Source organism: Suillus clintonianus (assembly GCF_016758775.1).
Source record: "Suillus clintonianus strain FC179 chromosome Unknown DEU56scaffold_30, whole genome shotgun sequence".
Taxonomy (NCBI): Eukaryota; Fungi; Basidiomycota; class Agaricomycetes; order Boletales; family Suillaceae; genus Suillus; species Suillus clintonianus.
The window spans coordinates 61,749-84,196 of record NW_024539254.1 but is presented as its reverse complement, the minus strand read 5'-3'; the positions used below and the strand labels follow the sequence as shown (position 1 = coordinate 84,196).

Sequence of the window (22,448 nt, the reverse complement as noted above, 5' to 3'; positions counted from 1 at the left end):
CTACACTGCATGTCCCTCGGCCTACCTGCCGCCCTCCATATCCCGGTCGACATCTACTTTCTATTCACGATCGCGACGTCTCCTTTCACTCCGACTCAAACCTACTCGACATACACAAGCCCCAAGGGCGTTTTTGAGTGCCTCGTAAATCATACAAGCAACTTGATGAGGGAATAATGGCATTTATCACAGTTCCCGCCATTATGCACCTGCATGGTTGGCTTATTCGGAATTTAGTCTGTACATGAGTGGACGGTGGTGCAACGCACCTTGCACCCTACCAGCCTGAGGTCGGTGGTCGAGCCTCAGCTGTCTGACGTAGTCGATCCACGTCTCTGTTTTCCGTTATTTTTTCTCGCTTGGCAGCCGACTTGCTACATGCAAACAATATTTTGCTCTCCCTAGTGGTGCAGCCCATTCATGAGACGACCTACACAAGATATCGAGCAGGATGAAATTTCAGCAGATCCAACTTGAGTAAGGCTCCATTGATATATAATGAAGCATAAGTCCAAGGCTAGAGTCACGGGCGGAGGAAAGCAAGATCTGCCGATCACGTGTGAATTGAAAAGGCTTGCGAGAAATCATCAAATGTACATATGCACTCAAGAGCACTCAAGGGTAACTATTTACTGCGTCAGTTGCAAGAAATTGGCATAAATGGGTTCTCTTTGCATTTTCTCTTTGAGGAGACGAACGGGAAAGCTGTCCTCCTTGCGACCTGCAGCCCGAATAACTTCCTTGTCTTTCTCTGTCATCTCAGTCCTTAAACCCAACTGGTTCTGCGTGTCCGCCCGAATGTGCGAGTTGATAAACCTGTGCATATAATCGTGATGGGCTCTATTGCAAAATAAGAACAGAGCACCTACCGTAGGCTCGTTGCAGTACTCATGGGTGCCTTGGTCTGAATGTCCGTCATAGCAGTGAAAAATGTGAAGGGTTCTCCTGTCATCACGCCGGCAAGGGCAATATTGGGGATGTGCAACTCGGCAGTCATTGAGTTCCCTGAGTCTTCAACACTCTTATGACCGGTGAACTCTATGAGTCCAACAGGATCCTTAGCAAAACCTTTTGCATTACACCTTGCTCGAGCCTCGCACCACATGTTTAGTCGCATTGGTGAAAGGGGATTCTGCATTCTTGAGCCTGGCTGCCACGCGGTGATGCCATTGACTTGCACCATCCCTTCAAGCTTCTCCTCAATGTTCGTGGCATTGACATACAATCCACCAAAGTTAAGCACGTTGCTCGGCTCAATAGCAATATGTACAGTCCCCAAGAATGGTTTGTCAAATCCGAGTCGGGGATTGTCAAGCAGGCCACACTCGAAGATGACACCAATCTGGAGACACGCCATGAGCACTGGGTTGACAGTGATCATTTGTACAAGTTTGAGTAGCCCAGATGAGCGTTCATCTTCGTGGCACGTCGGCTTGTGCTTGGACCTATCATCGAGTCCAAGTGAGGTCCTGGTCTGTATCAATTGTAGGCAGCACTCTCACCAATTTTTCTTTTGGCACTACACAGGAAGACACACGATGTCAACTCTTCATATTTTCTGTCCCAGCTGAAAATCTTACCTCCTTTGAGCAATACCAGACGCTCTTACACTAAAGGTGATTTGCGACACTATATGAACGCCTGCAACAGTATGAATCAGATTGACCGTCACCTTTGCGCATTTCAAAGGTCTTTCCATTATCGTGTGGCACTGCGTACACTTGACGATGATACACTTCTTTTTCGCTTTGAGGAATTCGCTGGACACTGCTGAAGCACGGAAAATGTTGTCCCGCTCTGGATGTATTGCATAAGTCATAGCAACACCGTTTGGAGCTGCAGACAGGGAGTCGCTAGAGTTGGTGCTCATGTTCTTGCAAAGGCGGTGGATTTGGGTGGGTTGAGCGCTAGCAGTGGACTTTGTAAGGAAGACCTTGTTTGCAGCATGATGAAAGACACACGAAGAAGGACTGATTACGAAAATACAGGTATGAGCGGCGAGTTCACGTGGTTTAAGGCAACCCTTGTCTGGAATGCGATGGAAAGAGAACGAACCACTGCCTCATTGTGGACGCGTGTTTCAGGTCTACTATGTCTGGTGAGCATTCCAGGAATTCTGATCAGTGTTCATAATAGCAAGGAGTACACACGAGATCTAGATTCATTCTAGGCATCTATCACAATTCATTCCTATCTTTCTCGTATCAATCTCAAATCTTCCTGCTAATCAAGCCAGACATCAATCGGCACTAGACTTGCACTGGACCACATCGTCTAAGAAGGGACACTGCATTGAAATTGCAACGCACCAAGGTCAAAAAGATCCAAGATAGGATTTCTCAAGCACGCTGGGCAAAGATCAGCGTTCACGCGCACGGATCATGCTGCCGTCTGAAATGTACTTATGTCAATAGCGCAAAGCTGTAAGTGTAGTCCGAGTGACATGAAGCGGATAAGCACAGCCCAATTAGTTACCTGTACATAAACACAAATACAATCAAGCGCGTTACGTGTGCACAACGCTTCTTGCATTCAATAGGATGTAATGGATGCTCCACGCTCCACTTTCATCCATCATGGCCTCATGATGGGCGCAGACACCTTGGCTGCGGAAAGAAGTGTTTTTAGTGGTAAGAGGAATAGGTTGTCGTAGGTCGTAATTTGGATGTTTGTTGCTCACTGACTCGAATGGCACGCAGAGAGTAGCACGGTCACATATAACAAGGTTTGTACGAGTTCACACGGGGGACGAGAACACATTGACAGTCAATTTCTGTAGCATGACTTCTATCACCAACGACATCTTGTTCAGTACTGCACCCTCGGCAAGACTGGTCTCAAAGTCCCCGTGAGCTGTGATGCACTTGTTGCAAGCGTGCATTACTCACCATTACTAATTCTTCATAGCTTGGTGCGGAATGTCAAACCCCCCTCGTGCCGAACCGTCGATCCTGATAAGTTATTGTTCATCCACTCATCGTATCACAGAAGAAGCAAATATCCAAGGACCGAGACCAGATTGTGCCGGCGATCCCATGGACTGATCATTGCTGATTACGCCCGTTTACTTAACAGACGTCGTACAGTAACCTATGACTTCAAGCGGAGAGCTACAAGCATCCAAAAAATGTGAAGTTTAGCCTGAGTAAGACCCCATCAATGTGATAACACGTAGTCCAAAAGATCATCAGCTACAAGTACGAGACGCTAAACTTGCAGCAAATCCAACACAAGGTCCCGCCGATGTAATGAAGCATAACCCAAGGCTAACTTGAAGAGTCATGGGCGGAGGAAAGAAAGCCCGCCTTCCTTCTCTTGATCTAAAATTCAGAAAGACGTGCGAGAAATCACCGAAAATGTACACTCACATGCAACTGTTTATTGGGTCAAGTGCACGATATTAGCATACACAAATTCCCTTCGCATCTTCTCTTTGAGGATGCGAGCGGGATATGTGTCCTCATTGCGGCTTGCCGCGCGAATGATTTCTTTGTCTTTCTCTGTCATCTCGGTCCGTAAATACAACTGGTTCCGCAAATCCTCCCGAATATGCACGTTGACATACCTATGCAAGATATTTGTAAGAGGCTCCGCTTCTAAATCCAGGGAATAATTATGGAGACCTACTCTACACACGCCGCAGCACTCATGGGTTGTTTGAACTGGGTGCCCGTGACAGCAGAGACGCGAACGAAGGGTTCGCGTTTCTTTGCCCAGTCTAGGACACCGGTAGGGATGTGCAGCCCAGCGGTCACTGCGTTCTGGCACGAGTCCTTCGCATAGGTAGTATTATCGACAAAATCTATGAGTCCAACGGGATCTTTGGCATAACCGTCTGCATTATATTTTGCTCGTTCCTCACGCCAAATATCTAGTCGGTTCGGCGTAAGGGCAAGCAAGCTTGGGTGGCACGGAGTGGTTGCATTGACTTGCACCATCCCTTGAAGCTTCTCCCCAATGGTCTTGTCATCGAGATATAATCCAATGAAATCAAGGATGTCGCTCGGCTCAATGGCAATGTCAACACGTGCCACGAACGGCACGTCAAATCCGATCCGTGGATTGTCGAGCAGACCACAGTCAAAGATGGTAGCGATTTTGAGGTACCCCATGAGCAGTGGATTTAAGGCTAACATTCGTATAAATTTGACTGTCCCCGAGGAACGTTCAACTTCGCGGCATGCCAGTTTGTGGGTGGACCTATCATGGCGTAAGTCCACGTCTGGAGGTCTCGACCTGTGTGAATCGTAGGCAGCATTCTCACCAGTCTTTCTTTTGGCACTACACACGATGTCAGCATTTCAGATTTCAGATTCATTCCAGTTGCAAATCCTACCTGTTGTGAGCAGTAACAAACGGTTTTACACTAAAAGGAATTTGCGATACTCGATGAATGCTAGCAACAGATGTTTGGCCATTACCTTTGAGCATTTCCGAGGTTTTTCCAATATCATGTGGCATTGTGTACATTGTGTGCGAAGCTGTTTCTTCTGCGTCTTGAGATATTCACTGGAAGCTGCTACAGCTCGGAAATCCTTTTCAGCATCCGGATGAGTCACCCTTATATGGATGGCCTTTGGAGCTGCAGAGGAGTTGTTCGTGTCGGTACTCATGTTCTCGCAAAAGCGGTGGGAGATGAATGTAGAGGTGAGTTAGATTTTGTCTGCAATGTCGAAGGGGCAGGAAGCGCTCCCTCATTACAGACACGTGTTTCAGGCCTGGCCCATGCGCTGAGAATTCCATAATTTCTGATGATGACTTGTTCGTAATAGCAAATAGTACTTACATGTTCTGGGCGTCTTTCCCTTCCCGTCTTGCTCGTACCGATCACCAAGCAAAGTCTCCTGCTAGCTATCAATTCAACCCGAGATCAGCATTAGACTTACAATTGTAGACTGAATCGTCCAGACGGTCTACCTTTGCAATGTATCAAGTTCCACGATTATCAAGCTCGAGAGCGCCAGACGCAGTGTTCGAGCATCCGTATTGCATGTGACATAGGAAAATAGAGCCTCAGGTGCGTTGGTGCCATGCAGCTGGCTCGGTCGACTCACCGAGCGGCGAGGACTAGTTTTGCAAACTCGGTCGGAAGAAAACTCCCGGGGGAGCCCCAAAACCAGGCACGGAGCTATGTCCATTCTGGGATAAACTAAGCGTAGTTACTAGTAAGTCGTCAGCTTCCTTCGAGTTCAACTCCCAAATAGCTAGTAGCAGTAATCAGCGACTCGTGTCCTGAGTTACAATATTCGTGAGTTCAATCGATGATCCCACCCCACCCCAGTCGCCAACTCACTCGCCACCAAATTTGATGTGCAGCACGTACCATGGCTCCTAGGGACCTCGAAGACGCAATCGCTCAATATGTCTTCGATGAAACCCCCATTCACTTGATCCATGTTCCAGAGATGAAGCTCGTTGATCGCGGCGCCGTTTTGCGTCACTTCCTCGTTGCTGTACGAGACATGACAGAAGAAGACATCCAGGTGCAATGCGCAGAGCTCCATCTTTCGAGAGAAGATGTGATCGCCAATGTCGTGCGGAAACGTGTGCGATATGCAATTTTCTCTCACAGGTGGCTTGCAGAAGGGGAAGTGACTTATCAAGAGATGACGGGAGGCGTTGAGTCCCGCGGTCCTGGATTCGAAAAGCTGCAGAGCTTTTGCGTAGCTGCATCGAGATATGAGCTGGCTTTTGCTTGGTCAGATACATGCTGCATCGACAAAACGAGTAGCTCTGAGCTCGACGAATCACTCCGGTCCATGTTTAAGTGGTACCGCAATTCGTCGATCTGCATCGCATATCTTGCCCAAACCATCAGAGTTGCTGATCTGGGAAAGGATCTGTGGTTCACGAGAGGCTGGACGCTACAAGAGCTTCTGGCCCCGAAGCGATTGAAATTCTTTGGAGCTGGATGGTCACCGTTGACCATGCAAGATAACGACAAGGCTGATTACCACGTCATCAAGACGATAGAAAGAGTTACGTCTATCTCCAGCCGCGAGCTCAGCGACTTCATCCCTGGCTCGCATGATGTCGCTAAACGCATGACGTGGGCAGCGAACAGGAAGACTACGAAGGGAGAGGACATGGCGTATTCCCTCATGGGAATTTTTCATGTCGTCCTGCCCATTGCTTATGGAGAAGGGTCAGAACGAGCTTTCTTCAGGCTTGTCGAAGCCATCATCCAGACATCGGATGATCTGCGGATTTTCAACTGGGCAGGTCGTCCCGCCGTCACGAATCATCCTTCCCGAGCTCTTCCCTCCTCGCCAAGATGCTATGTTGGGCAGCCGTACTGCCCGCCGATTCGAAGAGCGTTTTCGCTAACGAACAGTGGGTTACGCATCAAGCTAATGATCCTGCCCGCTGAGCTGACCTGGCCATTCGGCAACAACACATCCTCTCGTCAAGCCAGATTTCACAGCGAAGTTGACGGCATGGACATAACGGATGTTGATGTAACAGGAAATTTCCTGTCTTACGGCGATCATGTGCAGGATGCTACCGCCGATGTTGATAGCATTGTCTCAGACTATGCTCTCGGGGTATGGAACTATCTGGAGACCCCATCTGGAGATGCAGAGCTTCCTCTCAATTGCCTCGCCTTCATACTGATGCGAGCAGTGGAGCCGGTGCCTGTTATGAGCAACAACCACCACTGGTCCAAGAATCCGTGGCGTAAACATTCGACTACAAGCTTCGTCGTGTTTCGAACCCAATTCCCGCCCAAGTCCCCCGAAGCGCCCCTGCGTTTGAAACGATTCGTCGAGCTTGTATCGCTCTGATTACTACTGCTCAGTGAGTCGAAGTCTCATGCTCTAAGGGGCTGTATTTAAATTTCCCTCGTAGGATTATATCGTCTGGCAGCTCGTGGTGAGCTGCCAATGTCTGAAGGATTTAATCGTCGCCTTGTTTCTTTGTCTTGACATGAAAGTAGAGTACATCAGTTGTCGATAATCTCATCACCATAGAGGTATCTGAAAATCATAGACTCGAAGTTGAGTTGCTAGTTGGTATTCATTCAATTTGAAGTTGGGGGTTGGTCACCGCCTGCGCACGCGGCTACGACATCGATCGATCCAAGAATAATTGTACACCTGCACACGCGTTGGATGCATGTACATAGCATCATCATACACATCATTGCACCAAGTCTCATATGATACAGCACGAGTACAGACTGACCTCGACAGAACCTCTGAACAATTGGTTTACGCGTCCCCCGCCAGCTACGCGTAGCTTCCGTTTATTCCTTGGAGGTATAGCGGTATGTCATGAAGCGCATTATCACAAACATTAAACTTCCGGCAAGAGAGATGAGCTAGATCAAATTTTCAGCATCGGGTTTGCGCAAGTGCGAGAATAATGCGATCTACTCACCCCACAGAAGAGCGACGGTATCCACCACCTATATTGAGAAGAAAGTAAAGTGCCTGAGATTGGGCCGCCTGATAATAATTTTGGTTCGACATCAGATAAATCCCCATAAGTAATTAGTACCCACTGATTAATCCACTAAAGGCTGATCGTTCACGCTCTGTCAAAAGTTCTGAAACAGAGCTGAATGATACACACAAATGAAAGTATAACATATTCCTATTCGCATTCTGAAAATGAGAGTCAACACCGCCAGAATGCAAATGTGAGAGAATCTAACCCTAGCTCAGTCAAGTCGGGCGTCAACACAGTCACCAACGGGACCAGTAGCGCCATGTCTTGAAAATTCAGTACCAGGGATTACACAAGCTGCGGTGAGACATACAAACTCCAGAAAAGTAACCATATGCAAGTCCTAACATAACCACACCTGCCACGTTACTCAGAGCTATCATGGATATGATGAGGGCACTGCATGCGAACGCGGATACGATCGTAAAGTTCAACACCCCCGTATACCGTGCAATTACCCCTGCCGTACAGCGTCCGATAAAACAGGCTACATTCATGATCACAAGCTAAATCGGGTTAGAACTCTGCAATGAGGGTAATGATCCTGGGCGTACGGAGTAGAAGGAGAAATTGATGTCGATATCATGTTTGACAGAGTCCAATTGCAAGTAAAATACAGGGAAGAAAGACCTGATCTGAAATAGCGTTGACCTAGGAACGATCCACTGTCAATTTTTTGAGCCCTTTGGGCATACTTGAGACAACATACCCAACGGTCATGAGGATGAAGGGAACCTCGCGGGAGCATTTTCGGGCCACTGCTGTATAGCTGCCAGTCGGTGCCGGCAGTTCTCTTGTACGCATGGATAAACAGGAGATCAATAACAGAGCGCTGACAAATCCCGCACTGAAGCGGACGCCTCTTGCGAAGCCAACAGTGCCATTCAAAAAGTGATTGAGCATGATCGGATGGATTATAGTACCAAGTGATGTACCAGATACGACGAGAGACATCACCATTGTGCGTTTTTTGGAGAAGTGATGAGAGACAATCGCCATAGTGGGAGCGTCCGTCGGGCCCATTCCAAACCCAGCAAGGACGCCCTGAAAAATAAAAGCCTGGTTGCAACATATAAGTAGCCCATCGACGATAAGATTGGTCGGGCTGCTCACAAAGTAAAACTGACCAGGCTTCGTGAAGGATAAAGCGAACAAGGACAGTGATTGGAGCAGCGACCCCACAATCACCAATCGATAGCTATTGGTAATTTGTACATAAAATAAACGTGTGGTCATAAATATATGCCAACTTACAACCACCCTCGGTCATACAGTGGACCTGAGATCAATGCGACAATGATTGCCAAGAACATGGTCATTGCACCAATCCATCTGACACTGACTGAGACCAAGAACTCCCGAATAAAAGGGCATTCACTTATGATATTGCAGACGGCGATTGATTGGTCATATAAATTCGCGTGTAATAATCTTTCGAGGACATTCGTCAACTTTGGATACAATTGACCATACAGCTGCTGCGTACCTTGATAAACTCCAAAAGACGATATGTATCTGTTAAAGTACTATTAACTGACAGATATCTCGAACGAACGGAGCTTGGACCCACCCACAACCACAAAATTGCATGAGGAAACTAGTCATCGTTCTGAATGTGAGACACGCAGCATGCGGGTATCGTTTGAGACATAGCTTACCACCCAAAAACAGTCGCCCATGCCCTAAACCCGCCATCCGGAGGGTCAGACTCTGAATGAGGTGTTGTGGAATTAGATGACTGCGTATGTTTTAGCTCTACCACATCATCCAACTTCTCGTTCGCTGTGAACGTATCATGGATTGTGGGCTTCATTGACATGAAAGTGTACGAAGCTAGACAAGGTCTAGGTTAACGTTAGCAAGAGTAAGTACAAGTGATGTAGTATACATACCTCAGTGGATATGTGATAGACAACGTTGAAACGTTGACGGCGAGCAAAATATTCAATATCGAGTGTTGAGAAGCACAAGACGGAAAAGAAACCACCGGTGATAATTTTACCGGAGGTCAACCCTCCGGGATGGATACCACGCGTACGTATCGTATCGTCCAACAGAATATTCAGCTTGAGTACTAGTGACGTGCAACCTCGACCTCAACGCTAAAGGGGCTACGTGGTAAGGGGTGCATTACATCACTGCAAGGATGTTAGCAAATTCTTGACAGCGATTGAGTGTAAGAACACGTAGGGTCTCGCAGGGTCCATCCTCGTGATGATAGACCTCTGATGGCATGATAACAGGAAGAATACTGAAACAGGGCTATTCGGCTTGTGCGGTTGACAGCGGGCTCGAAGAAGATATCCGCTCTGCTCACAAGGACAATGGTTATGCAATTTCGGGAACAGCTAGGCTTTGATGTTTATCAGCGAGAATTTGGAGGTCTCTCTGTGTCTCTACTCCGCCGCTCTCATCCAGTCCATCGATCCTGATCATGATGGGTTCCAGCCTGAGAGAGCTTTCCTAGCAGCTTGATGACATCCGCCGTCTTTTTCTTCAGCGAACTCGCATTCTGGATCGCATCTGCCAATGCTCGTCTCATCTCCGGAACACAATCAGTCAGGTCTTGCGCTATGGTAGAAGATATCTTTTTCATGGCGACGATCGGCTTCTCCGACTCCTGAGGAGAAGTCTATAATACACTCTATTCGATTCGTTGACTTGCTGGTATGTAAACGGGGCGCGATTGTAACCTCTCGCGAACTGAGAGCTGGAATGATTGAAATCAGAAGTGTTGCATGAATACTATGGGCTTCAACGACAGAAAACTAGCGCAATGGGAGTGAGAAACGTATACGCAGTTGGTGAGGAAAACCATACCATGGTACAAAGCAGGATAAAAAAACGGCACATTTGCTCCTTCCAATATCCGCCTAATTGCACGTCTGTTCGCTCAAGCTGTAGCACACAAGCTAGAATTGACAACAAGACAATTCAGCATGCCAAAGTGCGATCCCAACGATGCCCCGATGATGAGAAGCGGCCCGATGATTAACCACAGTGCTGGGAGCCCGAAGATGATCACCTTGGCGGAGATGAATGAAACTTCCATCTTCATTGCGATAAGACCTATAGCAGATACGTGAGTGCAGAACCGATAAACTAAAAGCGCATTGACATACCAAAGATCAGTGTCAACGCCTCCGCGCTAGGAAGCAGCCACGAAAAGACAACCCAGAAGCGGAGGATACCAGGAAGGAGGCTCATGTGCCAGCCAATGACGAATCCCCTGGCAGCGAAGAGGAATTCTAGTACGACAGCAACGGCCGTCGTCAAATAGACAGCGTGAAGAGGTGCCCACGGGAAGAACGCGCCAAGAGCTGCAATGGACCACATCCCGCGGTTGATAGTGAGCGCTGCGAGTTGTTGCTGCAGTTGGACGCCATAAGCTTGTTGCCTGAGATGCGCATCATCTGCCCAAATAATCGAGACTGTCACGATACCGTAGAGAGAGCCGACAATTTGAATGATGAATGATAAGTATGCAAGGTAGCCAGCGTCGCAGACGGAGTGGTAAAGGTCAAGAAGCTGCGTGCTGAGCCCAGGGTCCATCGACATCACGCCGACGATCTTTCTGGGAGTTGCGGTGGAAGTGTCTGCAAGCCATGCAGCAAGTACCGTGCGTTTTGCTAGACCTGAGTCCAATAGAGTAGTGTCAACGCCTCGAATCTGGGGGAGGCATGGATGTAACCACTCACCTGTATACCTTTGCTCTGCAACATAATTACAAGTTGACTTTTCAGTCGCACCTGGGTCTTCTCTGTCTTCATTATAATATCTCACGAAGGAACTTTGTAATCGTGATTCTTCAATGGCCTCAACAACCTCGTTGGATTTTCCGATGGAAAGAAAAAGAGAGGCGATAACCCAGGTCTGGCACCATCCGATTGCCGCAATGATAGGTGTTGATAGCCAGGAATAATTGAGGATGAACTCTCGAACACTATCTATCCACATATCGTGCACCTGAGGAGGTCTTAGGCCTCGAGGCTTGAGCGTACGAAGTACATTTAGCGCCCGAGTATTGATCGCGCCATCGGTTAAAAAGAAGCTCCGTGAGCGGCAAAATTAAGCTTTACAATCACTAGCCAGGGCTCCCAAACCGCTATGTAGGTGTACTGAAGCTTTCGCAAGCGTCAAATGAGCAATGCGGAGTCGCAGGTGTGTTCGTGGACGGACATGGCACTAGGTCAGGAAAACATATGTAAATGGTTTCGATCGACCCGCGGGGAGCCGCCGCCCGGGCCCGACCGCTGGCAGGACTGCACTAGCAGGCAGCTACATGAGTGTCTCGCTTCCCGTTCCGCCCATGTATTACTCCTTACCGTTGTTCTTGTAGTAGTGGGAGTTCCAACCGAATTGAGCAAAGCACGGCGGACGGAACCAGTGACTCCTGTTTCGTCATTGCATGAGCACACTGAAACATCACTATATTTTGACACGGGGAGGCAATAACGGTAACTTCTGTGAACAGTTATTGTACATGTCGCAAAATCCTACATCCAACGATATCCTGTAATTAATGTCTGCAGCTTGTTCCTTGTCGCTCAGTCGTCTTCGTCGCTGTCTGATGCCCATACATCGCTATCACGTACAAACTCACTCTGGGGATGGTCAATCGAAATTTGATGCTGCTCAGAGACTGCATTTCTCTTATGTTTCGAACTGCGAGTTAACTTTCTTGCGAGATCCTGAGCAAACCCACACATCGTCAAGGTGGGATTCCTGAAAATTCGTGAGTTCTAGCTGAGGGAGGATGAGAGCTACAACATACCACGAGCCAGATGTTGGGAAGATCGCTGATCCAGTGACGTACTTTAGTTCGGGATGAGTTATGAAAGACTGATATTTTGACTCATCAGAGGGACACTTACCACATTTGAAACGCCCTTGACCCTGTAATTTCTGTCGACGCAGCATTCATCGCCATCCCCAAGGGGCAGCAGCGACGCTTCGTGTACAATGCCCTCCATCCTAATCGTCTCTTTGCCAGGAATCTCTCTCTTCCAAGCGCCAGGCTTGTCCCAAGGCTTCGGCTGATGCCACCATTCGACTTGCTGATTCTCATTACCAGCCATCGCCCTGATAGCGTCAACTGTCGCTTCGTCCATCTGGTCCCAGAGCTCATAGTCCTTCTCGTCAAGCACAACTTGTAAAACACAGTTGGATGTTGGGTCCTCGTTCAGGGGCTGGTTCGACAAACGGAAGAAAGAATTTGCGTTGTCCTCACTGAGTTCACCAAGCGTCGCGCACACTAGGAGGGTGATTCAATAACAAATGGACATATGGGAATACTAAATGCTCACCAAAAACAACATAATCTTCCGATCCATGAAGTTGCTCTTCACTGGCTGTGCCAGCAAAATCCTACGTGTGACCATGAGTTACTAAAATGCACGAGAAACCGTAGATGTCATACGGGACAAAAACGGGCAGCATCTTCAGCATCCTGCTTTGGATCAGGCGAAGCGACAGCAGTAATCTGGACGTGATACTGTAGATGGGAAGTTGGGTGGCGCCCAGCCAAGTACTCCGCTCCGATCTCGATGCTCTTTTGGTTAAGGTCGTAGAAAGCGCTTCTCTTCACACGAGCAACGATATGGGTCAAAAAGTGGCCTGTCACTGTTTTTCCTGCCGATCCTGTTATATACTTATTGTTCCGGAAGCTGTTGAGCACGAGCGTCGCGTTGGGAAATGCTCCAGCACAAAGGATGACCTTCGTCCTGTTTGCTATAGGTAGATCCCCACGAGAAGTACGCAGAAATTTGACGGACACCTCATCACCTATACTGGCAGGAGGCGGGAATCCGACATCGACCCCAAGGTATTGCACAGCAGTCTCCGTTGCAAAGAGAAGTGGAGAGCCGGTGCCAGCCTGCACATGCCTCTGCTGATCCTTGTACAGAGAAAGAAGCGGACCAGGCGTAGAGAATTTGGTGAAATGAATAGTTGTTGTCTTCGCAATGGATGCGACTGCCATGGGAGCAGGATACACTTCTTCCGCTGACAATATGTCTCCACCGGCGACTGCCGGTTGCAAACGCTGGTCGATCTGGGATTGAAGCTTCCCATATGGTGGACCAATGTCACTGGCCTTCGTGACTCGTAAAAGTTTACTCGCAATTTGGAAGAACCTTGGATTCTGTGCGGTGGTAACAAGAGAGTCAGGCCAGTTGCGCATTAGCTCAGCAGTCGGGCTTGGAGACCAGGCAGACCAGAAGGTAGAACGACCACCGAAAAAAGGACAAGAGCCGTGGACAAATTTGATGTCGCTCTCATAAGTCTGTTTAGACAAAGTAAAAGGGAATGTTTCACTGGGGCCGCCAAGAGTGTATTTGAATGGGAGTGGCAGGTTTTGGAAGTGATCGGGGAGCCAAAAATCTGCGACGAGCAAAGGGTGTTCAGTGTGTTGAAAATTACAGTAAAAAAGACCGCCCACCTCCTCGTTCAAGACAAAGAATCTTCTTTCGTGGGTCTCTTTTCAATGTTTGTTCGATAAATGCGAGGGCCGTCAGCTGACATAGGGGATATGATTGAATGCAAGTAAGGAGTGCCTTGAACGACAACTTACACCTGAACCTATCACGATGAAGTCGAGGTCGGGAACACCCATCCGGAGATCTTCCCATGTCTCGTTTGAGATGAGGAAATCTTGTGCTACAACTTGGCGAGCGCTTGGAGCCTTTCGAAAGGACGCAGGTCAATTTTCTGGTGAATAATAAGGGTATCTCGCGAGTACCTGGATACCTGGCTCCGGGAAGCCATAGTTATTGAAGGGATGAGTGTCGACTTCCTGAAAACGAGGCTGGAAGGATAGCGGACGCTCGCGCTGAGCGTAGTGGTTCTCCTTGGTTGGTGGAGCAGAATTACGTGGCAAGTAGTGAATAGGGATCGTGGTGGAAGACATGACTGTGATAGTGAGATTACACCATCCAGTGCGTCCTTTTATCGCCCATGGATGCCTTCTGAGGGCGCAACTTTGTGTCCATCAGCTGTACCATATCTGGAATCTAAATCTGAGCGGCCGAATGGTCCTAGGTGCATCATACGAAAAACCTGTGTTCCTCGCGCTATTGGTGAAATGCTTTGCTTAGCATCCAGAGAGCCTGCATTTACTACGCAATGCAGAGGAGCTAGCCCGATTGGTTACCTGTAATTACAATTGGGACATAGCCGTGTTAGCGTGCGCATAGGATCATTATGATCGGTCTACAGACTGGATGCAACAAAGTTCCAGGCTCCATTTTCTTGCATCATGGGCGGTAACACGGAGGTCGATCCGACTGGTGCACTCGAACAAGCAAATCTTGGTGATATTGCGGCAGAGTCCCTTGTTAGATGAAACGGTGTGTGCTAACGCTGACTGGTGCCACAGCACTGTGCTTGGCTGCAGAAAACTCTACAAGCTTGGCGATTGATACGAGCAAGACAGGGAAACGATATATGTCCTATAGAAATGTAAGTATCTGGTCTGGATCATGTGGACTGCGGACCTCTGCGGAAAACCTATCACAATCAGAATTATCATCGCACCTGCCCACTCAGGCTAGTGAGCGCTGAACCAAAATAGTTATAGCTAGGTACGCTTTGGGTACGCCAACTTGAACTTCTACGCTCGTGATCAGTCAGTCCTTCACAGTGAACCTGCTACTAGCGCTCAACTCACCAAGTCCATCTCTCACCACCTTTGCGAGAACATGAGTGCTGACCCGAACAACAACTCCGCGGCTTCAAAGACCGTCTATATCGAACATGTGACTCATCCAGAGAGGGACAATCATTTTCGCGCTATAGCAGCTTCTAGTAAACTCCTTAAGGCAAACCAGAAGAATTTCAGCATACAATGTACGCAGTGTCAAACGAGTTTGGAGAAACCTTTGAAATGCGCCAAGGTGGGTGCTCAAATACCTCAATACTGTTGCAGTTGTTCATCGAGTGTCGCAAACTGCTTTTAGTGCAAGAGCGTCTGGTATTGCTCAAAAGAGGTGGGATTTCCGACCGGGATCAAACCCAAGTCTGAAGCTTAAGGACTGACCGAGTCGTGTGTCTCCTTGTTAGTGTCAAAAGAAAAATTGGTGAGAGTGCATTGAAACAGATTGGAATCCTCACTCCACACTTAATGATACTAGGTCCACCCACAAACCGTCATGTCACGAAGTTGAACGCTCCTCGGGGGCACTCAAATTCATACAAATGTTCAGTGCAAACCCATTGCTCATGGGGTACCTCAAAATCGGTATCCTCTTTGACTGTGGCCTGCTCGACAATCCCCGTATCGGATTTGACGTGCCATTCATGGCACGTGTTGACATTGCAGTGGAGCCGAGTGATATTCTTGACTTCACAAGATTGTATCTCAACGACAAAGCTGTTGGGGAGAAGCTTCAAGGGATGTTGCAAGTCAATTCTATCACTCCGTGGCACTCAAGCATGCAAAGTCCCCTTACGCCGAGGCGGCTACAGAAATGGCGTGAGGCCCGAGCAAGGTGTAACGAAGAAGGTTGCGCCAAAGATCCCGTAGGCCTCGTAGAGTTCATCGGCTGTAGTTGTGCAGAGGACTCGGGGAACTCAGTGACCGCTGAGTTCCACATCCCCGCTGTTCTTCTTGATTTTGCAAAGAAACGCGAGCCCTTCACAGGCGTCTCTGCTGTCACGGGCACGCAGTTCAAGAAACCCATGAGTGCTGTGGCATGTCTAGAGTAGGTTATTCTGCATTATCCCCACATATCAGCAAGCGGAGCCCCTTACAATCATCGCATAGGTTCATCAACTTGCATATTAGGGCGGATAAGCAGAATCAATTGCATTTGCGCTCTGAGATGACAGAGCAAGACAAGGAAGCTATTCGCGCTGCAGGTCGCGATGAGGAGACACTTCCGGCTCGTATTCTCAAAGATAAGATGCAAAGAGAACACCTCTATGCTAATGTCTCGCAATTGAGACACTAAATAGTCGCATGTGAGTGTGTAATTCGACTTCTCCCATTTTTGAGTGTTGTACTAAAACAAGGATGCTCGTAGCTCTCGGTTCGAAGTCGTATGTACAATGCCTCTTGAATGGGCTGCCATGTACGAGCGATAATCAGTCCACTTGGATAATTACTGCTCCTGTAATACAACAACTGGACGAGAAGTCCTGAGGATTGAAGATCCAGCCTGGAACGCTCATACGATGGAACATCGACTATGGACCAAGCCATAGACCAAATCACAAATTCTGAACAAACTTTGAATGCGCGGTTCCAATGAAACGTGCTTAATATCGATAGACTAATTCTTTACTCAACAGTACCGGCCTCACGCCTTGATGTCCAAAACTTGTGATCATTTCATAGGAACCAACATAATAGCAGTCAGTTTGTGTCAGACCAACGAATCTCAACTCGACGTGGTACTATGCTTGCGCAAGATTGATAAAGAAGCCGTCTCCAAGAACCGTTGCATCTCCACATACTGCTCGACATCAGGACTCTCATTGTCAGCCATGCTCAGAAATTCTTCTGCTCGCTTAACAACCGACTCGAGTCTTTCTTTTTCAGAAGCTTTCAGAGTCCCGGGAAGCTTGTCTTCGGAGATCAATGACCGAAGATTTGATGTATACCACTTGAGTGTTTTTTTCGCTTGAGCGCCTGGCACATCTGTGAATATACGTACTAATATGAGCGTTATCACACTCCTTCAAATGGTTATGACATACCCGTGTACCGTTTGTGGGAATAATTTGACTTGAGGTCGTCGGGATCACGAGACGATCCCATGGCACGCTCGCCAACGGTCACCACTTTTATCCTTCCGGTGTTCTGATCGCAGGCAATAACACTGAGAATATTGTTTGCATCAACATCAAATGTGACTTCAATTTGAGGAACCCCGCGAGGAGCTGGCGGGATGTCGGAAAGCTCGAAAACGCCAAGGAGATTGTTGTCTTTTGCCTGCTCTTTATCCCCTTCGAATACACGCAAGACAAGTGTCGACTGGTTATCCGCATAAGTCGTAAATGTCTCCCACTTCTTGATAGGAATCGTGGCAGAGCTGCCAACGATACGCGTCATGACTCCACCAACGGTTTGGATACCCAGAGACAATGACGCGACATCTAGCGCTAAAACATCCTGTAGCCTTGATGAAAGATCTCCGCTAAGGATGGCAGCCATGACAGCAGCCCCAGTTGCAGGAGCCTCGGGGTAAAGGATTTTGACAGGCAATTTGCCGCCAAATATATCCGATATCATGGTTCGGATTCGGGGAATGTGAGTTGATCCACCAACCAAGACGATTTCAGTCACGGGCGTGATATCCTCACTTCGAAGCACCTCCTTAACATGATCAAGCATTCTATCGAAAAGATCGTTGCATAGGGTCTCGAACTGAACACGTGTGATTGATGAATAGAAATCGATTCCGTCATGAAGGTATTCGACCGCGACGTCAGCTCGGGTAGCGGAGCTTAGTGTGCGTTTAGCACGCTCACATTCTGCACGTAAACGCCAAAGAGCACGAGGATCAGAAGATATGTCTGTTATAGGGGGGGAAACTTTAGAGGCCGGAAGGGAGTAGACAAATGATCCCAACCTTTTTTGTGCTGACTCAAAAACTCTTGAATGAAATGAAAGACAAGACGGTCGTCGAAGTCTTCGCCACCCAAGTGACAATCTCCTGCCACAGTGACAACTTCCATAACACCTTCAAGAACCTCGACAAGCGCTACGTCCAGTGCGCCCGCCCCAAGACCAAAAACAAGGATTCTGTACATGTCTTCTTTGGTATCATTGTTGATTACATGGGCAACTACCGCAGCAGTGGAGTCGTTAAGCAGTCGCAGGACCGTGATGCCCGCCCGCCTCGCTGCATCTACCGTGGCTCGCCGTTGTGCATCGGTAAAGTAAGCCGGAACAGTAATGACAGCATCTGTACACGGTGCGCCGAGGTGGGTTTCTCCTAGACCCTTCATTTTGGTGAGGATTATTGATGATATTTCTTCTGCAGACTGGCGAAGGAAGTGGATCATCACAATGACACATGCGCAAACCTGAAGTGATTCCTGTACACTCACAAAATCTTGTTGTCCTTGATGACGTTCGACGCTGACATATGGCCGTCCTTCCTTGTTGATCAAGTCGTACGGGTGGTATTTCATGACGGATTGCACCTCGAGATGGTCGAATTTCCTGCCAATGAAACGCTTGACATTGAAGATACTATTCGCGCACTTTCAACATGATGGAGAGGAAGGCAACTTAGTAGGTACTAGGCTTACGTGTTTGCGAGGTTAGAAGGTGCTTGGCGTTTTGCTTGTTCTCCGATCAAGTAATTGTTGGCCATGAAGGATACATAACATGGGGTGATATAATTCCCGTGTTCGTTCGCTATGATCTCGACATGATCATTGTTCCACACCCCAACACAACTGTAATGCCAGGAGTGAATGTCAATCGCAGAAGCTATGAAAAATGCCCTCACCAACTCGATGTCCCGAGATCAATACCAAGAGCTGTGATCATAATATGCACTACACTCGGTGGGAGATTCACCACTGCACAGTGCAGTAATATCTTGCAAGTACCGTATCACAGCAGTAACTGTATCGGGAGTCGTTAGGAAATGTAAAATTTATTAACAGTACGTACTGGACAGTTAGTCTCCCGTAGTCAGACCTTCAAGTTGATAGAATGAAGATATCGATATTGGACCACTATGATCATCCCGATTCCCGAAGCGTGGTACTTAGAATTAGGACTCAGAAGAGGTCGGTGCGACGATGCTTACGGCCCGGTCGGGTACTCGATGACATGGTTCTTATTAGTGCTCGCTTATAAGTATGTATCTCCATTTCCCTATCGTACGTTGCACGCCTTCGGTGGACAAATCTGAACAGTCGAGGGTTGTCCAGAATGAACGATCTAGCCTTTCTACTGTCTTCATCCATTGCTCGGTTTGTATGGTTCGTCGCAGGTAGAACAATGACAGCTTATGGTGTGAATGGAGAACTATTTGTAAAAATTCCTGATCCGGGATTCCACCTCTTCAGGAGACAGCTTGATATCTATGGGACGCGTTGTCAAAGGAAGCAGATTCGCGCAAAATCACGGGAAGGCTTACACTTTTGAGGATCTGGCGAGGTGTTAGTTCATTGCACACGTCAAAGGCAAGAAGCTCACTCTTGCTGAACTCTCTCTCCTTCTGCTTTTGCATGAACCGCTGCAACGACGGAACAACAAGCTTTACCACCTCCTCCTCAACAGCGCTTCTCTCCTCCGAATCTTCTTCTAATACCTTTGCCATTCGATGTCGTTCTCCAACCTCTTCAAACAAGTCATAAAAGCGCGTAAACTTCTCCTTCGCTGCTGCCTTCCAACCACTGCCACTCGTCTTATCTTGTGCGTCATCGGCGAGCGCCTGCATGAGGGGTGAGAAGTTAACATCAAAGTAACCTGCCTTTGCAGTACGCCACGACGAGCTGAGGAAGTCCGTTGTGGGTTTAGACAGCAGGGAAGGCGTATTAGGGTTCGTGGGGCGCAAAACGAGGTGAGACACAAGATACGATATATTGTTAAGGAGAAACACAGAACCAAAGGGAGGCCGGCGTTGTGTGCGTGACAGCGTTGTGAGACTACCAATCAGAGTGTTCATGACGTCGTCTGCGGATTGAATGAATTATGTTCGGAAATGGGAGAGAAAACGCAACCCACAAACAAAGTGTTGAATCAGCACCTTTTCATTGATCTCTACAGAGTTGGACTTGGTTTTCCCTACTTGCTTCCCGTCACCCATTTTCCAGTTCCCATCGCCGAGCGCAGACAACGCAGCGCCAACAGCATCCTGGACATCGGGTATGCGATTCAGATACTGCACGGTCTATATTTGTTCAGTACGGGTGAACGCAAAGGAAAGACCTGTCATAACATACCGAAACAGTGATGTCCGCTAAGCTGACACTCAGGTCGCCACCCTTGCCAGCAGCGGCAAGCTTCAAATCGGCCAAGAACTCAGGAAAGCTCCTGAGGCATACACCACGGATCGCAATAAGCCCGTCTCGCAACTCATTCCTTTCCCGTCCATGTTTTGCCAATACAGATTCCCAGCGACTCTGAGACATCAATAGAGCAGAAAACGCAGAAAGCGCATGGAATGTGTATTTGTGCAGGGAGCGCTTAATGAGGGATGTCAGAGATGACAGGGTGTCCGTGAAGAGGGTCAGGAGAGGTGTAAGAAGGTTGTCATAAGTCGATGCAATGAGGGAGTTGATGGACAACGGGGCGAGTTCTGTGAGGAGGGTATATTCGGTCTGTGTATCCGTGCTCTGTTGAGAATTTTCAATAGGAATGATGACTATGAAAAATCACCTGAGTGACTTTGAGCAAATTGTCTATCCACGTGCTAAATTCCTTCCCGGCAGCCACGCCATCTAGAGTCTCTGCTCGGTCCACAACTCGCCGCGAATGCATTTCAAGCGCTTTGCGACTCCAGTTCCCGCGCATATCCGCATATCCTCGCTGTGCATCCTTGAGCGTGTTCAAGATAGCTGATGCAGCGGGGTGAGAGGGATGTGTTGATGGAAGGGGAAGAGTACGGAGGAAGGCGACAAGGGGTGTGAGTGAGGACATCAAGGAGGGGGGGAACTCAGTGAGCATGAATGCAAGACCTGAAACTGGTGGAGATCCCGAGGAGCCTTCCGCGACAAGCTCGGTATACAACTGGGTAAGCTTCTTCGCACCGGTCTCGATCAGTCGTGCCTTGGAAAGACGATTAGAGAGCACGTAAAATAGCGACAAATGAATTGGAATTGTACCATATCCCTTGAACCTGCATCAGAAGACTTGAATGCAATGGCAGCATTGAGGCGTTCAAGGATATCGATGTAGGCTTCAAGTTGACCAGGCTGCGGCCTGTTCATAATTCAGTTATGTCCCAAGCCTTGATCGGACTGCGAACGTACCCCCGTAAAACCAGACCTTCCTCTACGGCAATGCCATCTTGACTACTAGCAACCTCGTCGATCTTCAGCAGGGCACGATCAATATCTGCATACAATCCGATGAGTATTGTCTATCAAGCAATGTGAACCACCAACTGTGGGCCAGTAGCTTGAGCTTCTGCGTCGAATTGTATAGCGGCAGAATAGACTTCTCAAGTCTCGCAAGGCGAGTGTCAAAGTTTGTCAGGATGGCTGTATTGTGATGTGCAGTCAACAGTTATGCATAGCTGAAAATTACGCACAAGTCATCCGCTGTGAGATCTGGACCGTTTTGTTGAGGTTCTGCTCTAGCTGCATCACGGCAGAACAATCAACACTCCGTGAATCCGTCTCGAGGAAGAACATACGAGCTCAATCTCAGCACTATCATTGTCCATAATAAATTGCAGGATCCTAAATCCTGTGTCAACGTAACGTGAAGACACTGGATGAAAACTTATGAAAACTCGTTGACTTCAAGTTCAATGGCCAGAGTTGTTGACCGATGTGGATGGTTGTTTGCCGAAAGCTTTAGAAATAAACATCGTCAATTATTTGGTTTCCACCAATCTACATACCAAATTTGCACACGGGTATGTTTGCAATTGGCAACCAAAACATACCCAGTGGCCACCATGTGCTGGACAACGTCGCGGCACTTACCATACTCTCGCTCAGTTGGAAGGATGGCCAGGCTCTGAGTGTTCGATTCCTTTGTTATTCGGCAGCAGAAGACAATGGCTAGGTGCATCCATGTCAGTCAACTGTTATACCCTCGAGGCCTAGTCGCGTCTAATGGACTTATAACTCCCCCTTCCATATAGCTATCGAAATTTTGTATTGCTACTTGACTTACACATTTGCCGCGCCCAACACGCCATCCTTTGTCCCAGGCTCCCAGCAGTCACGAGTAGCTTCCTCAAGAACTCTTATGATCCACAGTTTCAAGACTCAAGCGTGCAGCAAGATGCTCAGAGACAGGACACCTGCCTCTCACTCTGATATAACTTTCCATTTGCCTTATCTATAACATTGACCTCACTGGG

At 48.1% G+C, this 22,448-nt stretch overlaps 10 protein-coding genes across 10 annotated transcripts; 2 read left to right on the top strand and 8 right to left on the bottom strand.

Annotated features, from left to right (window-relative positions):
- Positions 1–571: 571 nt before the first annotated feature.
- On the bottom strand, positions 572–1,870 carry DEU56DRAFT_944034 (uncharacterized protein; the record flags this gene model as incomplete). The annotated part of the gene is made up of 5 exons (XM_041358972.1): positions 572–816; positions 870–1,445; positions 1,503–1,519; positions 1,581–1,610; positions 1,673–1,870. 5 exons carry the CDS (start codon positions 1,868–1,870, stop codon positions 630–632), a joined length of 1,008 nt encoding a protein of 335 aa, XP_041209062.1. The 3' UTR covers positions 572–629.
- A 1,753-nt stretch (positions 1,871–3,623) lies between these two features.
- On the bottom strand, positions 3,624–4,470 carry DEU56DRAFT_755559 (uncharacterized protein; the record flags this gene model as incomplete). The annotated part of the gene is made up of 2 exons (XM_041349922.1): positions 3,624–4,281; positions 4,337–4,470. The coding sequence occupies 2 exons, from the start codon at positions 4,468–4,470 to the stop codon at positions 3,624–3,626; spliced, it is 792 nt and encodes a 263-aa protein (XP_041209061.1).
- Positions 4,471–5,203: 733 nt separating this feature from the next.
- On the top strand, positions 5,204–7,026 carry DEU56DRAFT_324016 (uncharacterized protein). The gene is made up of 2 exons (XM_041345668.1): positions 5,204–6,798; positions 6,850–7,026. Exon 1 carries the CDS (start codon positions 5,325–5,327, stop codon positions 6,783–6,785), a length of 1,461 nt encoding a protein of 486 aa, XP_041209060.1. The 5' UTR covers positions 5,204–5,324; the 3' UTR covers positions 6,786–6,798; positions 6,850–7,026.
- A 104-nt stretch (positions 7,027–7,130) lies between these two features.
- On the bottom strand, positions 7,131–9,587 carry DEU56DRAFT_324044 (major facilitator superfamily domain-containing protein). The gene is made up of 13 exons (XM_041345669.1): positions 9,342–9,587; positions 9,108–9,293; positions 9,020–9,046; positions 8,704–8,964; positions 8,563–8,647; positions 8,159–8,508; positions 8,004–8,100; positions 7,763–7,955; positions 7,658–7,715; positions 7,576–7,607; positions 7,505–7,522; positions 7,381–7,448; positions 7,131–7,321 (listed from the first exon to the last, which is right to left on the bottom strand). The coding sequence occupies exons 2-13, from the start codon at positions 9,266–9,268 to the stop codon at positions 7,247–7,249; spliced, it is 1,425 nt and encodes a 474-aa protein (XP_041209059.1). The 5' UTR covers positions 9,269–9,293; positions 9,342–9,587; the 3' UTR covers positions 7,131–7,246.
- Positions 9,588–10,004: 417 nt separating this feature from the next.
- DEU56DRAFT_800340 (uncharacterized protein) lies at positions 10,005–10,272 on the bottom strand (the record flags this gene model as incomplete). The annotated part of the gene is made up of 2 exons (XM_041353080.1): positions 10,005–10,217; positions 10,270–10,272. 2 exons carry the CDS (start codon positions 10,270–10,272, stop codon positions 10,005–10,007), a joined length of 216 nt encoding a protein of 71 aa, XP_041209058.1.
- DEU56DRAFT_323950 (uncharacterized protein) lies at positions 10,168–11,809 on the bottom strand. The gene is made up of 4 exons (XM_041345667.1): positions 11,148–11,809; positions 10,572–11,084; positions 10,270–10,518; positions 10,168–10,217 (listed from the first exon to the last, which is right to left on the bottom strand). Exons 1-3 carry the CDS (start codon positions 11,404–11,406, stop codon positions 10,343–10,345), a joined length of 948 nt encoding a protein of 315 aa, XP_041209057.1. The 5' UTR covers positions 11,407–11,809; the 3' UTR covers positions 10,168–10,217; positions 10,270–10,342.
- A 29-nt stretch (positions 11,810–11,838) lies between these two features.
- DEU56DRAFT_800336 (uncharacterized protein) lies at positions 11,839–14,687 on the bottom strand. The gene is made up of 8 exons (XM_041353079.1): positions 14,189–14,687; positions 14,021–14,131; positions 13,889–13,964; positions 12,869–13,830; positions 12,756–12,816; positions 12,324–12,703; positions 12,224–12,264; positions 11,839–12,174 (listed from the first exon to the last, which is right to left on the bottom strand). Exons 1-8 carry the CDS (start codon positions 14,354–14,356, stop codon positions 11,997–11,999), a joined length of 1,977 nt encoding a protein of 658 aa, XP_041209056.1. The 5' UTR covers positions 14,357–14,687; the 3' UTR covers positions 11,839–11,996.
- DEU56DRAFT_323939 (uncharacterized protein) lies at positions 14,663–16,607 on the top strand. The gene is made up of 6 exons (XM_041345666.1): positions 14,663–15,341; positions 15,405–15,434; positions 15,508–15,524; positions 15,579–16,148; positions 16,211–16,407; positions 16,470–16,607. The coding sequence occupies exons 1-5, from the start codon at positions 15,147–15,149 to the stop codon at positions 16,395–16,397; spliced, it is 999 nt and encodes a 332-aa protein (XP_041209055.1). The 5' UTR covers positions 14,663–15,146; the 3' UTR covers positions 16,398–16,407; positions 16,470–16,607.
- A 145-nt stretch (positions 16,608–16,752) lies between these two features.
- Positions 16,753–19,197, bottom strand: DEU56DRAFT_800325 (heat shock cognate 70). Its single transcript, XM_041353078.1, has 6 exons — positions 18,909–19,197; positions 18,706–18,855; positions 18,502–18,646; positions 18,021–18,435; positions 17,146–17,964; positions 16,753–17,086 (listed from the first exon to the last, which is right to left on the bottom strand). Exons 1-6 carry the CDS (start codon positions 18,947–18,949, stop codon positions 16,827–16,829), a joined length of 1,830 nt encoding a protein of 609 aa, XP_041209054.1. The 5' UTR covers positions 18,950–19,197; the 3' UTR covers positions 16,753–16,826.
- Positions 19,198–19,204: 7 nt separating this feature from the next.
- Positions 19,205–21,916, bottom strand: DEU56DRAFT_800322 (Cullin repeat-like-containing domain protein). The gene is made up of 11 exons (XM_041353077.1): positions 21,771–21,916; positions 21,666–21,714; positions 21,520–21,615; positions 21,385–21,469; positions 21,238–21,334; positions 20,792–21,181; positions 20,356–20,733; positions 20,138–20,303; positions 19,607–20,086; positions 19,548–19,559; positions 19,205–19,491 (listed from the first exon to the last, which is right to left on the bottom strand). Exons 1-11 carry the CDS (start codon positions 21,798–21,800, stop codon positions 19,436–19,438), a joined length of 1,839 nt encoding a protein of 612 aa, XP_041209053.1. The 5' UTR covers positions 21,801–21,916; the 3' UTR covers positions 19,205–19,435.
- Positions 21,917–22,448: the final 532 nt, after the last annotated feature.

What these genes read in the sequence shown, in the direction of transcription:
- DEU56DRAFT_324044 (XM_041345669.1), bottom strand. Translation starts at nt 9,268, where the DNA reads ATGTCAATGAAGCCCACAATCCATGATACGTTCACAGCGAACGAGAAG. An exon ending in ATGCAATTTTGTGGTTGTGG is followed by an intron (nt 8,965 to 9,019) that starts GTGGGTCCAAGC and finishes GTACTTTAACAG; the next exon opens with ATACATATCGTCTTTTGGAG. An exon ending in TGGTTACTTTTCTGGAGTTT is followed by an intron (nt 7,716 to 7,762) that starts GTATGTCTCACC and finishes TGAATTTTCAAG; the next exon opens with ACATGGCGCTACTGGTCCCG.
- DEU56DRAFT_324016 (XM_041345668.1), top strand. Translation starts at nt 5,325, where the DNA reads ATGGCTCCTAGGGACCTCGAAGACGCAATCGCTCAATATGTCTTCGAT.
- DEU56DRAFT_800325 (XM_041353078.1), bottom strand. Translation starts at nt 18,949, where the DNA reads ATGATCACAGCTCTTGGTATTGATCTCGGGACATCGAGTTG. An exon ending in ATCAAGGACAACAAGATTTT is followed by an intron (nt 18,436 to 18,501) that starts GTGAGTGTACAG and finishes TTCCTTCGCCAG; the next exon opens with TCTGCAGAAGAAATATCATC. An exon ending in TTCCCACAAACGGTACACGG is followed by an intron (nt 17,087 to 17,145) that starts GTATGTCATAAC and finishes GTATATTCACAG; the next exon opens with ATGTGCCAGGCGCTCAAGCG.
- DEU56DRAFT_323939 (XM_041345666.1), top strand. Translation starts at nt 15,147, where the DNA reads ATGAGTGCTGACCCGAACAACAACTCCGCGGCTTCAAAGACCGTCTAT. An exon ending in AACCTTTGAAATGCGCCAAG is followed by an intron (nt 15,342 to 15,404) that starts GTGGGTGCTCAA and finishes AACTGCTTTTAG; the next exon opens with TGCAAGAGCGTCTGGTATTG. An exon ending in AGTGCTGTGGCATGTCTAGA is followed by an intron (nt 16,149 to 16,210) that starts GTAGGTTATTCT and finishes ATCATCGCATAG; the next exon opens with GTTCATCAACTTGCATATTA.
- DEU56DRAFT_800336 (XM_041353079.1), bottom strand. Translation starts at nt 14,356, where the DNA reads ATGTCTTCCACCACGATCCCTATTCACTACTTGCCACGTAATTCTGCT. An exon ending in ATGCTGCCCGTTTTTGTCCC is followed by an intron (nt 12,817 to 12,868) that starts GTATGACATCTA and finishes GGTCACACGTAG; the next exon opens with GATTTTGCTGGCACAGCCAG. An exon ending in TCAAGGGCGTTTCAAATGTG is followed by an intron (nt 12,265 to 12,323) that starts GTAAGTGTCCCT and finishes CCCGAACTAAAG; the next exon opens with TACGTCACTGGATCAGCGAT.
- DEU56DRAFT_323950 (XM_041345667.1), bottom strand. Translation starts at nt 11,406, where the DNA reads ATGTGGATAGATAGTGTTCGAGAGTTCATCCTCAATTATTCCTGGCTA. An exon ending in TGCAGAGCAAAGGTATACAG is followed by an intron (nt 11,085 to 11,147) that starts GTGAGTGGTTAC and finishes TATTGGACTCAG; the next exon opens with GTCTAGCAAAACGCACGGTA. An exon ending in GGCGTTGACACTGATCTTTG is followed by an intron (nt 10,519 to 10,571) that starts GTATGTCAATGC and finishes TATCTGCTATAG; the next exon opens with GTCTTATCGCAATGAAGATG.
- DEU56DRAFT_800322 (XM_041353077.1), bottom strand. Translation starts at nt 21,800, where the DNA reads ATGGACAATGATAGTGCTGAGATTGAGCTC. An exon ending in ATGCAGGTTCAAGGGATATG is followed by an intron (nt 21,182 to 21,237) that starts GTACAATTCCAA and finishes CGTCTTTCCAAG; the next exon opens with GCACGACTGATCGAGACCGG. An exon ending in TAGCGGACATCACTGTTTCG is followed by an intron (nt 20,304 to 20,355) that starts GTATGTTATGAC and finishes GAACAAATATAG; the next exon opens with ACCGTGCAGTATCTGAATCG.